The 15000-nt window shown below is 35.7% G+C and overlaps 1 protein-coding gene across 1 annotated transcript in view; it reads right to left on the bottom strand.

The window, feature by feature from the left end:
* The window catches only part of LOC135201976 (uncharacterized), a 43392-nt gene that overhangs the window by 28233 nt on the left and 159 nt on the right, over positions 1–15000 (bottom strand). Inside the window, exon 1 of the mRNA XM_064231252.1 lies at positions 14975–15000. This exon is cut by the window's right edge and continues 159 nt beyond it. Within this exon, the coding sequence (XP_064087322.1) occupies positions 14975–15000 (26 nt within the window). The remainder of the gene's footprint in view (positions 1–14974) is intronic.

Below are 15000 nucleotides of genomic sequence, written 5' to 3'. Positions count from 1 at the left end.
AGGGAAGGGTTCGAAAGCTTTTTGTAAAGTCTTAAAAATTATACACGGACTCTTAACACTTTGTATATTGTGGACCCATAAGAACATTATATATACTCTCGCGATAGAGAGTTTTTCCCTACTCTTATTATTATTATTGTTATTATTATCATTATTATTATTATTATTATTATTATTATTATTATTATTATTTTATTATTATTATTATTATTATTATTATTATTATTATTAAAGCTTTCACAGTATCCAGTGTTTAAATGGATAACAATAATAATATCCACTGTCGTCTTGGTGGAAAAAGTACAAGCGAATAATAATAATAATAATAATAATAATAATAATAATAATAATAATAATAATAATAATAATAATAATAATAATAATAATAATAATAATAATATCCACTTGTCGTCTTGCTGGAAAAATTATTAGTATAATAAAAAATATGATGGTAATAATAATAACCACTTTTCACGCTGGAAAAAGTATGTGAGGGAATAATAATAATAATAATAATAATAATAATAATAATTATTAATTAATAATAATAATAATAATAATAATAATAATAATAATAATAATAATAATAATAATAATAATAATATAATATCCACTTTTCATGCTGGAAAAAGTATGTAAGGGAATAGGAATAATAATAATAGTATACCACCAATAATAATAGTAGTAGTAATAATAATAATAATAATAATAATAATAATAATAATAATCCAATAATAATAATAATACAATATACATGATACAAACCTGGGAATAATGGAAGGAGGAGATATAAAACACCAAGAGATGAAGGACACGATCAGGAAAGAATATATGCAGAGAACTCAAGGTGATACTCAAGTCAAAACTCAACGCCGGAAATATGATAAAAGCCATAAACATGTGGGCAGTGCCAGTAATCAGATACAGCGCAAGGAAATAGTGGAATGGACGAAGGCAGAACTCCGCAGCATAGAATCAGAAAACCAGGAAACATATGACAATACACAAAGCACTACACCCAAGAGCAAATACGGACAGACTATACATAACACGAAAGGAAGGAGGGAGAGGACTACTAAGTATAGAGGACTGCGTCAACATCGAAAACAGAGCACTGGGGCAATATCTGAAAACCAGTGAAGACGAGTGGTAAAGAGTGCATGGGAAGAAGGACTAATAAAAGCAGACGAAGACCCAGAAATATACAGAGACAGGAGAAAGACAGAAAGAACAGAGGACTGGCATAACAAACCAATGCACGGACAATACACGAGACAGACTAAAGAACTAGCCAGCGATGACAATTGGCAATGGCTACAGAGGGGAGAGCTAAAGAAGGAAACTGAAGGAATGATAACAGCGGCACAAGATCAGGCCCTAAGAACCAGATATGTTTAAAGTACGATAGACGGAAATAACATCTCTCCCATATGTAGGAAGTGCAATACGAAAAGTGAAACCATAAACCCCCACACTAGCAAGTGAATGCCGGCACTTGCACAGAACCAGTACAAAAAGAGGCATGATTCAGTAGCAAAAGCCCTCCACTGGAGCCTGTGCAAGAAACATCAGCTACCTTGCAGTAATAAGTGGTACGAGCACGAACCTGAAGGAGTGATAGAAAACGATCAGGCAAAGATTCCTCTGGGGACTATGGTATCAGAACGGATAGGGTGAGTACGTGCAAACAGACCAGACGTGACGTTGATTGACAAAGTCAAGAAGAAAGTATCACTCATTGATGTCGCAATACCACTGACACCAGAGTTGAAGAGAAAGAGAGGGAAAATTGGATAAGTATCAAGATCTGAAAATAGAAATAAGAAGGATATGGGATATGCCAGTGGAAATCGTACCCATAATCATAGGAGCACTAGGCACGATCCCAAGATCCCTGAAAAGGAATCTAGAAAAACTAGAGGCTGAAGTAGCTCCAGGACTCATGCAGAAGAGTGTTGATCCTAGAAACGGCACACATAGTAAGAAAGAGATGGACTCCTAAGGAGGCAGGATGCTACCCGGAACCCCACACTATAAATACCACCCAGTCGAATTGGAGGACTGTGATAGAGCAAAAAAAAAAAAAAAAAAAAATAATAATAATAATAATAATAATAATAATCCACTTTTCATGCTGGAAAAAGTATGTTAGTAAATAGGATTAATAGTATAGCAATATCGCCAATAATAATAATAATATAATAATGATAATAATAATAATAATAATAATAATAATAATAATAATAATAATAATAATATTTACTTCTCGTCCTCTGCGTAAATCTCCACGAACACTGAGCTATTTTCCAGGATAATAAAAAGAATAAAAAAAAAAAAAGTCTTTGATGATGATATCCCTTCGATGAGTTTTCCCACTCAAAGAGAAAGATAAAGCTTAATTTCCGTCTTGAATTTTCTCCTATATGTCGTTTTTTTTGTAGTCAGATATACATACAAGACATATCCATTGGAAATAGATATTTTTTAATTAATTTACAGAGATTCTGATCGACCTGCGTAGACAGATGGACAGACTGGAAGGTCGATTCATGTTACATCATATCTAAGAATATATATATATATTATATATATATATATATATATATATATATATATATATATATATATTATATATATTATATATATGTATGTAGTATATATATATATAATATATATATATATATATATATATATATATATATATATTATATATATATATATATATATATATTATATATATATATATGTGTGTGTGTGTGTGTGTGTGTGTGTGTGTGTTTGTGTGTCAATTAAGCTACAAATGTCCTTTAATATCCAAGCTGTTCTACCTCGGAATTAATATATTTTCATATATGTTAACCATAAGAGGAATTTTTTAGTTAATAATAATTTCATCCTCTCGTGGATTTGAACCAGCGCACAAAGGAAAAATCAGTACTTCAGTGAAGTTACCGACTCGGCCAACACACTAAGAAATTCCCCTTTGGTTAACATATATGAACAAATATAATTCCGAGGTAGAGCGAATTTGATATTAAAGGACATTTGTCCTGTAATGCATCTGTATGATTCACGGTGATGTGATGGAAATTTATATACACACACACATATATGTATATATATATATGGTCGGTTAAGACGTCACTAAAATCCAGATTTCTCTTCTATGAGCCGTTTCGAATCCAGGAGAGGACGAAATTATTATCATCAAAAAAAATTCCCCTTCTTGGTTAATTATATATGAAAATATATTAATTAAGAGGTAGAGTGCTTTGGCTATTAAAGGACATTTTTAGCTTAATGCAAGCATATGAATCACACATATATATATATATATATATATATATATATATAAATATAGATATATATATACTAATAGATAGATGATTTTATTGGTAAATCAGAGAAATTTAAAGTAATACCATAAGTGACCTCCACCCATACCCACCCATAGCATAACCACGCCACACTCATCCACTCGGCCATCAATCTCAGGTCAGCTTTCGCGACCCTGTTGCGGCAAAATGCAATTTCCACCGTTGTTGCAAATCTGCCTCCTCAATTTTGATCGTCGCCGTGTCCGAGTTAAAGAAGAAAGATACTTTCAGTCTGCTTTTATAAACAATCACCGCGGATGGAATGAATGGACGTAATGAGAGAGAGAGAGAGAGAGAGAGAGCGTGGAGAGAGAGAGAGAGGAGAGAGAGAGAGAGAGAGATTTGAAATAGAAACATGAAGATATAAATATATATATATATATACATATATATATATATATATATATATATATATATATATATATATATATATATATATATATATATATATGCATACAGTCAGGAGAAGGGTGAAAAGAAATGACTTGAGCCGAGCGCTTTCATGTATTTCTACACCTCCTCAGGGTTCAGGTACAAGTGCCAAGAAAACAAAAACAGAGTCACAGGAAGACTTCGTGGCAAGACAAATGATGCTAGGTTTATACTTTGTATAAACCTAGGCTGGTAATTAATAAATTATCGCAGTCTTGTTTAATTATACAGGATTCTATTACGTATCTTTTCACTAAATCTTTGCAAAACCTAATTTCCTTGGAGTCTGTCCAGTTAATACCATGATTACTATTATTCATGTGTACAAATTATGCATGTGACATATTACCAGTTCTTACATTATATTTGTGTTGTTTTAATCGAACTCCCAATGTCTTTCCACTTTGTCCTACGTACATTTTATTACAATGTTTACACGGAATTTCTAATCAGCAAGGTTCTAATAGTTCCTAGTGTTCTGAACACAGCATTATTACCTAGTGGCTTGACTTGTCTCGGGATGTTATTAAAGCAAGTATAAAAAGGAAGCACTAAATGATTTTGCTTTCGAACTTTCCAGTTTTTGTCAATCCTTAAAACGTTTTTCGGGATTTGCAAAAGGTGTTTTCAATGAAACTGTTTATGTACCTCAAATTGCCAGCAATTTCACGTATCTTGTCAATTTCTTGATCTAAAATTTCCGGGCTGCTGACCCAGCAGAAAAAAACAGCAGTCTTAGTTTTAAATGGATGGTTTGAATAAAAGTGTACATAAGAATAGATATTTGTGGGTTTCCTATAAACAAAAAATTTGAACTTTTTATCAGATCTATGTACCAACACATCTAAAAATGGCAATTTTCCTTCTTCCTCCCTCTGAAGGATGAACTTTATGGATGGCACAAGTGCATTTAATCTACTAAGAAAGTTGTTCCTTTTCACTGGCCATGAACAAAATATGTCATCCACATATGGTATCCATAACACACCCCTTGACAATAAGTTCGGTAAATATTTTCTTTCAAAAAACTCCATATATAGATTGCTAAGTATACGAGAAAGAGGATTTCCCATGCCCATACTGAATTTCTGTTCATAATAATTACCATTGAAAGTAAACTTGCAGCCTTTGATACACAATTTTATAAGTTCTATTAAAGTTTTGTGTGGAAATATGAACACATGTTTTTTCATCTCATCCTCCAGAAACTCTTAACAGGTCATCTATTGGCACCTTTGTGAAAAGAGAAGTAACGTCGAAACTCACCATTATAAAGTCATAATTTGGGTTAAAATTATTAAGACGACTGATAAAATCTACATTATTTTCAAGAGAACATCCTGAGACATATATAATATGTATATATATGTGTGTGTGTATGTATGTGTATGTATGTATTGTATATATACACATAATATATATATATATATATATATATATATATATATATATATATATGTAAAACGTAAACATCAGCTTAGAACTATACATACAGAATATTATGTTGGCTATGACACACCTTAGCAGACCCGGTTCCTTGACGAGGCAGAGTGATTCAGTCTAGTTCCGTTAAATCCCACTGAGAATCTGTTGAGTTCTGGGGTGAAATAAGTTCCTGGTAGTTAATAGACTGTGGTAAGTCATAACAAAATGGAGAAGCGCCTGGGCCTAGCAGCCTCATGAGTTCCAGAAATGTAAAACATATTTCTTCCTCATTCTTTAGATTTCTGTAAAAAGAAAACTATTGAGATGGGTATTTGTCTGTCCGTCCGCACGTTTTCTGTCCGCCCTCAGATCTTAAAAACGACAGAGGATAGAAGGCTGCAAACTGGTATGTTGATCATCAACCCTCCATTCATCAAACATACCAAATTGCAGCCCCTCTAGCCTCAGTACTTTTTATTTTATCTAAGGTTAAAGTTGGCCATGATCGTGCGTTTGGCACAGCCATGGGTGCCAACAACACCAGGCCATGGCTGAAAGTTTCATGGGCCGTGGCTGAGAGTTACGTACACCATTATACGCAGTACGGAAAATTCAATTGCATCGATAAAACCTCTGTGCCTTTTTTACTTTTTTCTTACTTTATTCGGGTCTGGGCATGACAAAGGCAGCTCCTCTGCCTGGCCCATTAGCCTCTGCATTAAGGAGAGAAACTCGTTCGGTTAAAGATAAGAAAAACTTAATAACTGGAGATTCAAGTTACTCCGGAAAACCTAAAATAAAACTTAAAGCCACGGTGGTTGGTGGTTTGTAAAGCCCAGCCATCCGGAGTACACAAAAACCCCGACTGTTCCTTTATAACTCTGGAAACATTCAACCGACCTGGATGAAACTCTGACTAAAGAGGTTTCCCACTAAGGTCGCTAATCGTGACAGATTCCATCGAAATCCGTTCAACAGTTCCGGAGATCCAGATATATCGATTTTTGACGTTCCTTTGTATCCCCTGACCTCCATATCTGTCTCTTGTCGCTGGGCTTTAAAACTACCCCTTTTGTGACGTCATCACTTTTTTTGCCTGTGATAAGAATAAACGTCAGTCTTCTAACCAGCGTGGATCCAAAATCCACTTTAAAAGAAGTGTTTATTTGGTGGAGGGGGGGGGGGGAGGGAGCGGCTGCGGGTGGAGGCGCCCATTCCAGACTTTCATTGGAAAGTTCATAAATGAAAAAAAAAAACTGGTGAATGTGTCCAACTAACTCCTAGAAGAAACAAAACTTCCAGCGACCCGCTCAAAGTGAGGAGTACTCGCCCGCGCTGGAACTGGAACGAGGGGGTTGGAGCCCGCGGGGCAGGGCTGGAAGGGGACGGGGGAAGGGGGGCTGAGTAGGGTGTTGGCGCAGCATTCCAGGATCCTTAAAGGTCAGCGTCCCGGGAGTACTCAGTGGCCTAGTTTTGGGAGCGAGTAGCTATGACGTCAAGAGCAACATTCTGTCTTTTTTATTTGCTCCTCTGGATGTCAAGAGAAGACTTTGTCGAGGAAATTCTCCTGCCCTCGGAGAGATGGAAGACTTTTCCATTATTCTACGCTTACTCGCCCTCTTGGCGTTCGACACTTTCAGCCTGGTCAGTCTTCTTATTGGCAACTCTCGATTTGGGTTGATGAAAGTGGAAGACGAATTATCGTTAGTTCAGCATTGCGATAACATGTACAACAGAGAACCTTTCAATTGAGAGAAAATTGGTCGTCAACTTTGATAATAATAATAATAATAATAATAATAATAATAATAATAATAATAATAATAATAATAATAATAATAATAGCTTCAGATTTAGTATACGTGAGTGTGTCACTCAAATCGAAAGGAATCAGATAGGCCTTGCCTTTTTATGACAAAAAATGACCTTTTCATTGATATCATTGTTACCTGAATCTGCTAAATTTTGATGGTGTCATGATAAGCAAAACTGTTTTATCAGCTGTGATTCCAGAGAACGAGGAAGATCTCGAATTGTATCGTTAATAAAGAAAGACTTATTCTAATATGTGTTAGTACCTTCGCATACCGTCAAGGGTTGAAGAAAGGCTGGGCCAATCAACCAATTTCAAGGGACCTTTTGCAAGTCTAACACGTTTTAGAGCCGCCACTTTCAAAGATCTTGTCATAAAAAAAAAAAAAAAAAAAAGTCCTTTTATGGTGACCCTTTCCACTACCTTACAAAATTCATAATCCGGTTTCGCCGGTTGGTCCAACCCACTTTCAACAGTCTCTGAGAAACATCAGTGGATCAGACTGGCACTTCCCACCTTGTCTATAAATCCCGCCATAAAAATAAGCGTTGTGTCCCAACTTTGATCTCGCAAGTAGCTAATTAGGATGTTGTTTTTCATCTTTTTCTCTCTCTCCCTCAGGCGTACCGTATTGCAGACTGTAATGAGCTATTATTCCTCATACTTAACTGTTCTCCTTTACGAATGGTAAGAGAACAATACGAAGCTAGCAAGATAAACAATCGCTTTTTGATCTGGTAGACAATCTAATTCCAGCGCCAGCTTTCCAGCGCATTCTCTCTTAATTATTTCTATTCCTCTCTGCATATTCATCAAAACCGCCAGGATGCTTGAAGACACACTGTTCTGCTTGCAATTTCCTGTTTTTTTTTTTAAGTACACTTCAGGAAATTGCTGTCCATCTCGTGATTCTTTCTAGTAGGAGAGAGATCTTGAAAGGGATCTTGAAGAGATTTCCACGCAGCGCTTCTTGTGTTCTTTGGAACGCATTTACTAAAAGGCGGCATCCATTTCATTTCTGTCTGCAAGACGACATGAAGACCATATTATAAAAACGAAATGAAATGGAGAGACGTTCCTCAAAGAGAGAGAGAGAGAGAGAGAGAGAGAGAGAGAGAGAGAGAGAGAGAGAGAGAATTGGAACTGTGCCCCCCTGAGAGGCTTGTCCATTGGACACCCCCTCCCAACACATCCCACTATGGGAACTTCTTTGCATACAAGATTATGGGACACATGGAATAAACTGCCACCAGGAGTTGTAAACAGCAACAGTGCGGAAGAGTTTAAAAGAAAGCTAAACAGAATCATTAGGACACTGTGAATGAACAGTAAAACCTGCTCCTAGAGATAAGTGAGCCCACGATGTCTCCTCGGATGGACTAACAAGTCGTTGAGACATCCCAATCCTTATAACTCCTTGTAACCCCTGTGAGAGGCGTAGCATCGGTGAAAGATATCCATATACAGGAAGGAGAGAGCATTGTGAGATCGACTTTATTGCCTTCTTTAACGAAAGTAATGGTACCATTCCAGGTCAGGACGTCCGCCCTCTGGAACGTCCGTTTCCAAACGGTTAGTCAGCCTCTGCGGGCTGCCCTATGAGCAAGAACCCGTGATGGCATAAGGCCAGCTTAATCTCAAATAACATAGTCAGCCTAAAGGTCCCACACGACTTTCAGTCACAACGCGCTGAACGGAAATATGACTAGAGGTCATTCGCAATAAGCACAGAGAGAGAGAGAGAGAAGAGAGAGAGAGAGAAATAAAAATTTGGGGTTTATAACGAACGAAATAAAGGGCACAAACGAAAGGTCCCAACAAATACAATGAACCAACAAACACGCATTTATAAATATATATACTACGATATATATATATATATATATATATATATATATATATATATATATGTGTGTGTGTGTGTGTGTATATATATATATATATATATATCTATATATATATATATATATATATATATTATATATATATATATATATATATATGTATATAAATATATTATATATATATTATATATATTTACACATATATATATAATGTATATATATGAATATATGTATACTATACATATGTACAGACGGCCAACGAGAATTGGCGTAGTTTCTTAATTCATTGTTCGTTATGGAAATATTGCCATATGCAGGCCAGATTATTTACTTAACAATAAATAACATTTCCTTTCAAAGGTGCTATACTTGAAATAAATTACATTAGAACTGAGTTAGACTTATTCAATGTTTTAAAGATAATTATTTTGCAAAGTAAGGAAAATATATACCGATGGGTCAACGATTTCTAATTTTATTCTCAACTCTAGCTTCGTGACAGCATACCGAAGATTTTGAAGTTGGCTTTGCTGCCGCTCGAGTCTTGACTCAACGTATCGTACTGCGCTGGGGTGTTGTCATTTCGTCTCCTACAGCCGATAAATAATACATTCAATGCGTTAACATTCTTTGAAAACGATGTTTAATTAAACTAATTTTGTCCTTTGATCAATATAATAATTTGCATAAATTGGACTTCTGATTTTCCACATGATTTGCCTAGGTCTATTTTCAGCAGTATACTCTCTCGGATACGTAATATTAATGAATATTTAAATCGACAATATATATATATATATATATATATATATATATATATATATATATATATATTATATATATATATATATTAATCTGCTTTATTTGACTATTCCCGTTATTCTTGTTTATTAGTCATGTTCGCCTTTCTTCTTATCCTTTTCATAATTGCTTAACATAATTAACTCAGACCTAGCTATTCAAAGTCAAAAAGCATAATCAAAAAAAATCAAACGAATATAATTCCAGTCCTATTTTTATCGAATTCCTTGCATATCATCCTGTTTCATTTGGACACGTTGGAAAGCTGTGGGAGTCAAAACTGACGAATACATTAAGAAAGGCTTACTTTCCTTAAAGCTTTCTTAGGTTGATCTTTTTGTAGCTATTCATTTCTTCTAAATAGAAATTAATTCAAATTAGTTTCACATGTATACCTAGACCTACCACCATAAGCATATTATAAGTAGCTGAAAGGATAAGAAATATGAAAGGTGACGTTCTCGTTTAATGCTATTTCATGTTTTTATTTATTTATTTTATTATTTTTTTTTTTTTAAGAAAAACCTACTGCTTTAATCAAGGTTGGCTCTTTGACGGCTACAGGGTGTAACACGAGTGTATGCACATATTTTGGGGAATGAAAAACTAAGGTTTCTTTGAACAGAAAATATTTTTTTATAAACATGCATTTTAAGGCGTCCGTTGTCGGTGCGGGGAATTCTAAAATAACCGTTATCATTAGTGATGCTTTCACGAGATGGAGTTCGTAGTGAGAAATCGGATCTAGTCGCCTGAGATGTAGAAGAGAGCGGAGGTGGCGTATAGGAGTGATGGAAGGATTAGGCCGATGTTAATAAAGTATCTCCCAATAAAATGTATTCTTTAGGTTTTGAAGAAAAAAAAATGCATGCATCATTGAAACTGTTTCCCTCCCTATCCGCGTGGTATTCATTAGCCACCGATAAAAAACAAAACAAAAAGAGTAAGCCTAACTGAATCTCTCATCCATCAAAGATAAATTTGCCTATTCATTAGACTTATTCATTAGACACCTATCAAAGATTTCAAGTGTAGATTTAAAAATCTCTTCCTCTCCATCTAAAGTATTCATCAGACACCAGTCTTAAGCGTAGAGCTAGTTATGAGTCCTGGTTCAGCAATGTCGTGACAAGGCACTAGAATTCAAAGTTCACAAATGAATGTTGCTCAGCAACATTTACACTAATGTATTGTCTTGCTCTCATGTGGTGTTTCGAGGTGTTCCACCTCTAGGCCCATGTTCTAAATTTTGCCGTTCTTTAAACAATTATTTTCATCTATGTATGATTCTCTCCGGTTTATTAAGCTTTCTTGATATCTCTCCAACAGGAACTGCACCGAATGCAGTGCAATAATTCTCTCGCTCATCGAGGGATGTTTCTAGACCGATAAATGACACATTGACATTAGATTCCCGTGCACATAACATCAAAAGCAATAGAGTGAGGTCGCCTGGTTCACACTGTTAAGATATCGTTATTTTTTTCTTTTTGTTTTTAAATTTGATAGCATTTTGTGAGATTCCAATGTTTTCTGTAAAATTTGACAAATGGAATAGTTCAACTACCTTCAACTTAATATTGAAATGATAATTTAAGGACTATGTTTATGCGATACTACTAGTGATAGGTGTCTCCTATCTATTTGGTAATGTATATCTATGGTTGTGATATGACGTTTTTTATCACTTCGTTTCGTTCACGTCAATTTTGCTATATGGAAAATAGTTTTACACAATAACATAACATAATGTTCTAAAGATATCAGTGACTGTTTTTAACGTCATTACACATGATTTCTTCCATCTCTGAAAAGAAAAATAGATAAATAAGGCATGAATCGTGCGTCAGGCAGATGAACGAAAAATTATGAAACTCTGCCACGAGTTTTTTGGCCGACAGTACATAATATATTCATATATATTTCTACATATACATATATGAATGTGTGAGCTTTATTAAGAACAATTTCTAGATAAATTTGATCTCTTATATATATATATATATATATATATATATATATATATATATATATATATATACACATACATACATGAATTGTATATCACAGAAAGATATAAATGTACCGCTACGATAGAACGGAATATATATTCATGTATAGAATCCACGAGTGATCCAAAGGTTAAGCGTTTCGCAGAGGGATTGGCACACCCGAATATACCAGCTCGGATTATAAAGCCCATTTTTTGACCCTAAAGGGTATAACTACACTTCAAATCGAGGTCAGCGTTCCCTGGACGCTTCTCTGTTTTGCCGTTGTTTACACGTCATTTGCTATTTTAATTTACTTTCATTATATTGAAAATATTTATCATGTCGGTATCGTCTGAGAACTTCCAGTGGTCTTTCTTGTAAGATTTAACTTGATAAGGTTCTTAAAATCTTAAAAAAAAATCAGGAAAGCTAAGAGAAAAATAAATAGGCTTATATCTCGTACGTTAAGGTAATAGTTTTAGAGTTCCTGAAGCCTCCTTGACACGGGTCTAGTTTAGGTGACGTTGGTGGGTCCTGGAGGGGTAGTTCACAGGTTGCTAGCACTAGCGGCTCCTAACCTAGCCTCGTTGATCATAGTCTGCTTTGTGAGTTAACCAATTAGCAAATAGGTCACTTGTTGTTCCAGTCACGACGCTGTGTCTGCAAATCACTGAATCTTCCCTTGGACATTTCATTGGATAATCGCTGCTTCCTGGGTTGATCTCTGTCGAAAATCGCTTTTATGTTCCCAGAAGAGCGCATTGTTTGAAAATATTGCAAGAGGGTTAAAAGTCCAGCACAGGTGATCCAAATATGCCTTAGGCTAATATCGCATTCAAATACTACGCAGTCTGTACAGCACTGTGCGACTACACACACCTCCGCAGAAAAGAAAAATATACCATTTATTTGATCAAAGAGACATCCACAGAGAATCACATTGCATTAATTCTTTCACGTGATAGGGAAGACCGGGGCAAGTTGTTATCTTTAGTTGTTTTTAGTCACTACTAGGAAAAGCACTTTCTATAGTAGATTTCACATCAACCGTGTATTTGACGTCTAGGCCAGTCCCTTACGACGCTCCTGATTGGCTGTTGATAAGCCAATCACAGGGCTGAAAACTCAGTCTCTCTGGAGAGTTCACATAGGCACGATGTATGTTCCACAATCCTGAAAGACGTATCCCTCAGGAGAGGTGGAACATACACCCTGCCTATGTGAACTCTCCAGAGAGACTGAGAGTTTCCAGCCTTGTGATTGGCTTATCAATCGCCAATCAGGAGCGTCATAAGGGCCTAGACGTCAAATACACGGTTGATGTGAATCTAATATAGTCGATACACTACGTGGCTGCATCCTCCCCCTTTCTCCTGTGTCAGTGCTGAAACGACTTAAGCACATAGTGGACTTTTTTCCCTAATTTCTTGAAAATGGGTACCCAAAAGTAAAATTTTGGAAGTTTGAATTTCACGTGATTATATCACGAATGGTACTGGAACTGGCTATTAAAGATTAACGAGTGGCATTGACAGAAATGTTCCCCTGTGATGAGGTCGGTGATGCGTCTTATAGTAAACGCAGCAAATTCTTATGAAAATGGGCACAGAACAAAAGGGAGTCTCAGTTTTAGCTAAGGTCAAGGCACCAAAAAGAAAGTCACCGATATTTTAAATAAAGGAAGCAATTGAAATATTGATAAAAAAATTTCCTTTTTGGCTCGTCAATATAAGCGTTTTCAGACTTACGCCGTAATTTTTATATAACAGGATTAAATTAATTTGTAAAAAGATAATATTTATTCCTTTCATCAAAAAAAAGATAAAGAAAACCAGACAAAAACTAATAAATAAATGTAAAATAACAATAAAGACAAATACTTCTTTACAAACAGCAATGGAAGTAAGGAAAACTGATGCCATATGGTGAACAACCAACGGAAATAGCACGAATACCGAACGAAAAGTAGGCCATAGGAGCAAGCATTCTTCTCCTTCCGGACTTGAGACTACTGTTCCACATGGAATAAATACGTTTCATTCTTTAAAAACTACGTGGTTTGGGTTCAGCGTCTCACCGCCAACACACCATGTACTCAAGTATTGATTGATTGATTGTGAGTTACCTGGCGTCACAACTACCAGGGTCACCGACGCCGATGTACTCAAGTACGTATGGAATGTTTCTATTCCTAGCACAATTAGTCAGCCACAAGATTTTAAAGCAACAAATGGTTGGTGTGACAAGGGCCTTGCATTGGCTTCACTGATAAAGCGACAACTGCGACGTTTTATTATTATTATTATTATTATTATTATTATTTACAATCAGCCGCTTCCCTTTATACATCAAGGCAATGAGCATCTGCTGTATTATCAAATTCCCTATGCGCGCACTGCCCCACTCGCCACTTATTTTACAATGCTCACGTGCATATTGGATATTAAAGGTTCTTCCTTTCCAATGCCCTATAAGGTCTCTCTCTCTCTCTCTCTCTCTCTCTCTCTCTCTCTCTCTCTCTCTTAACACTTAGATTAAACAATATCTTCACTCTTCTGTCATTTTGCATGTTATATAGTTTCACCAAGTATTAGTGCATTAATCCTTCATCGCAGGAAAGAGAGATATATAGATAAAATGTTTAGAGATGAACAAACTGGTGTAAGTAAAAGCGGGCGTTGCATGCACAAAATTCTTGTGTTGAGACACACGGTAGAGTAGTACCTGGACTTTGAAAATCCTCTTCTTATGTTCTTGTTTGATACAGTATTATACTGTCTCTTTTTGATGCAGTATTATACGCTGTGCCGATTTCGAAGATCTCTACAGATCGGGTTATTTTTTTTATTTATTTATTTTTTTTTTTTTACATCTTGAGTCTGAATTGAGAGTCCGGTTTTTCACAAGTTTCTTGTCTCTTCTGAGTCCCTGGTTTTCAACTTCGTCATTATTCAGGATCCCGTGTCTTTAAAAATAATCTCCTCCTTTGCCTCTGATAATTCTACTTTTAACTTATCACTTTCATCACTTAGAGAGTAGAATAGAATATAGGCCAAAGATCACAAGCGCTGGGACCTATGAGGTCATTCAGCGCTGGAAGGGGTATTGAGAGTAAGCAAGCTGTAAAGGTGTTAAAGGAGGAAAACCTCAGAGCGGCTGCACTATGGAACAATTGTCAGGAGAGGATGGATAGCAAGAGGGAGGAAAAATAATTTTCTTCTCCTCATCTCCCTCACCCTCCATCCTCATCCTCTCTCACTATTGCTCACCTCCTCTCTCGCAAATTACTCTGATAGGATCCTATCGCTGGCCTC

The sequence above is a fragment of the Macrobrachium nipponense genome, chromosome 30, assembly GCF_015104395.2.
Source record: "Macrobrachium nipponense isolate FS-2020 chromosome 30, ASM1510439v2, whole genome shotgun sequence".
Lineage (NCBI taxonomy): Eukaryota > Metazoa > Arthropoda > Malacostraca > Decapoda > Palaemonidae > Macrobrachium > Macrobrachium nipponense.
This window is presented reverse-complemented; position numbering and strand designations above follow the sequence as displayed.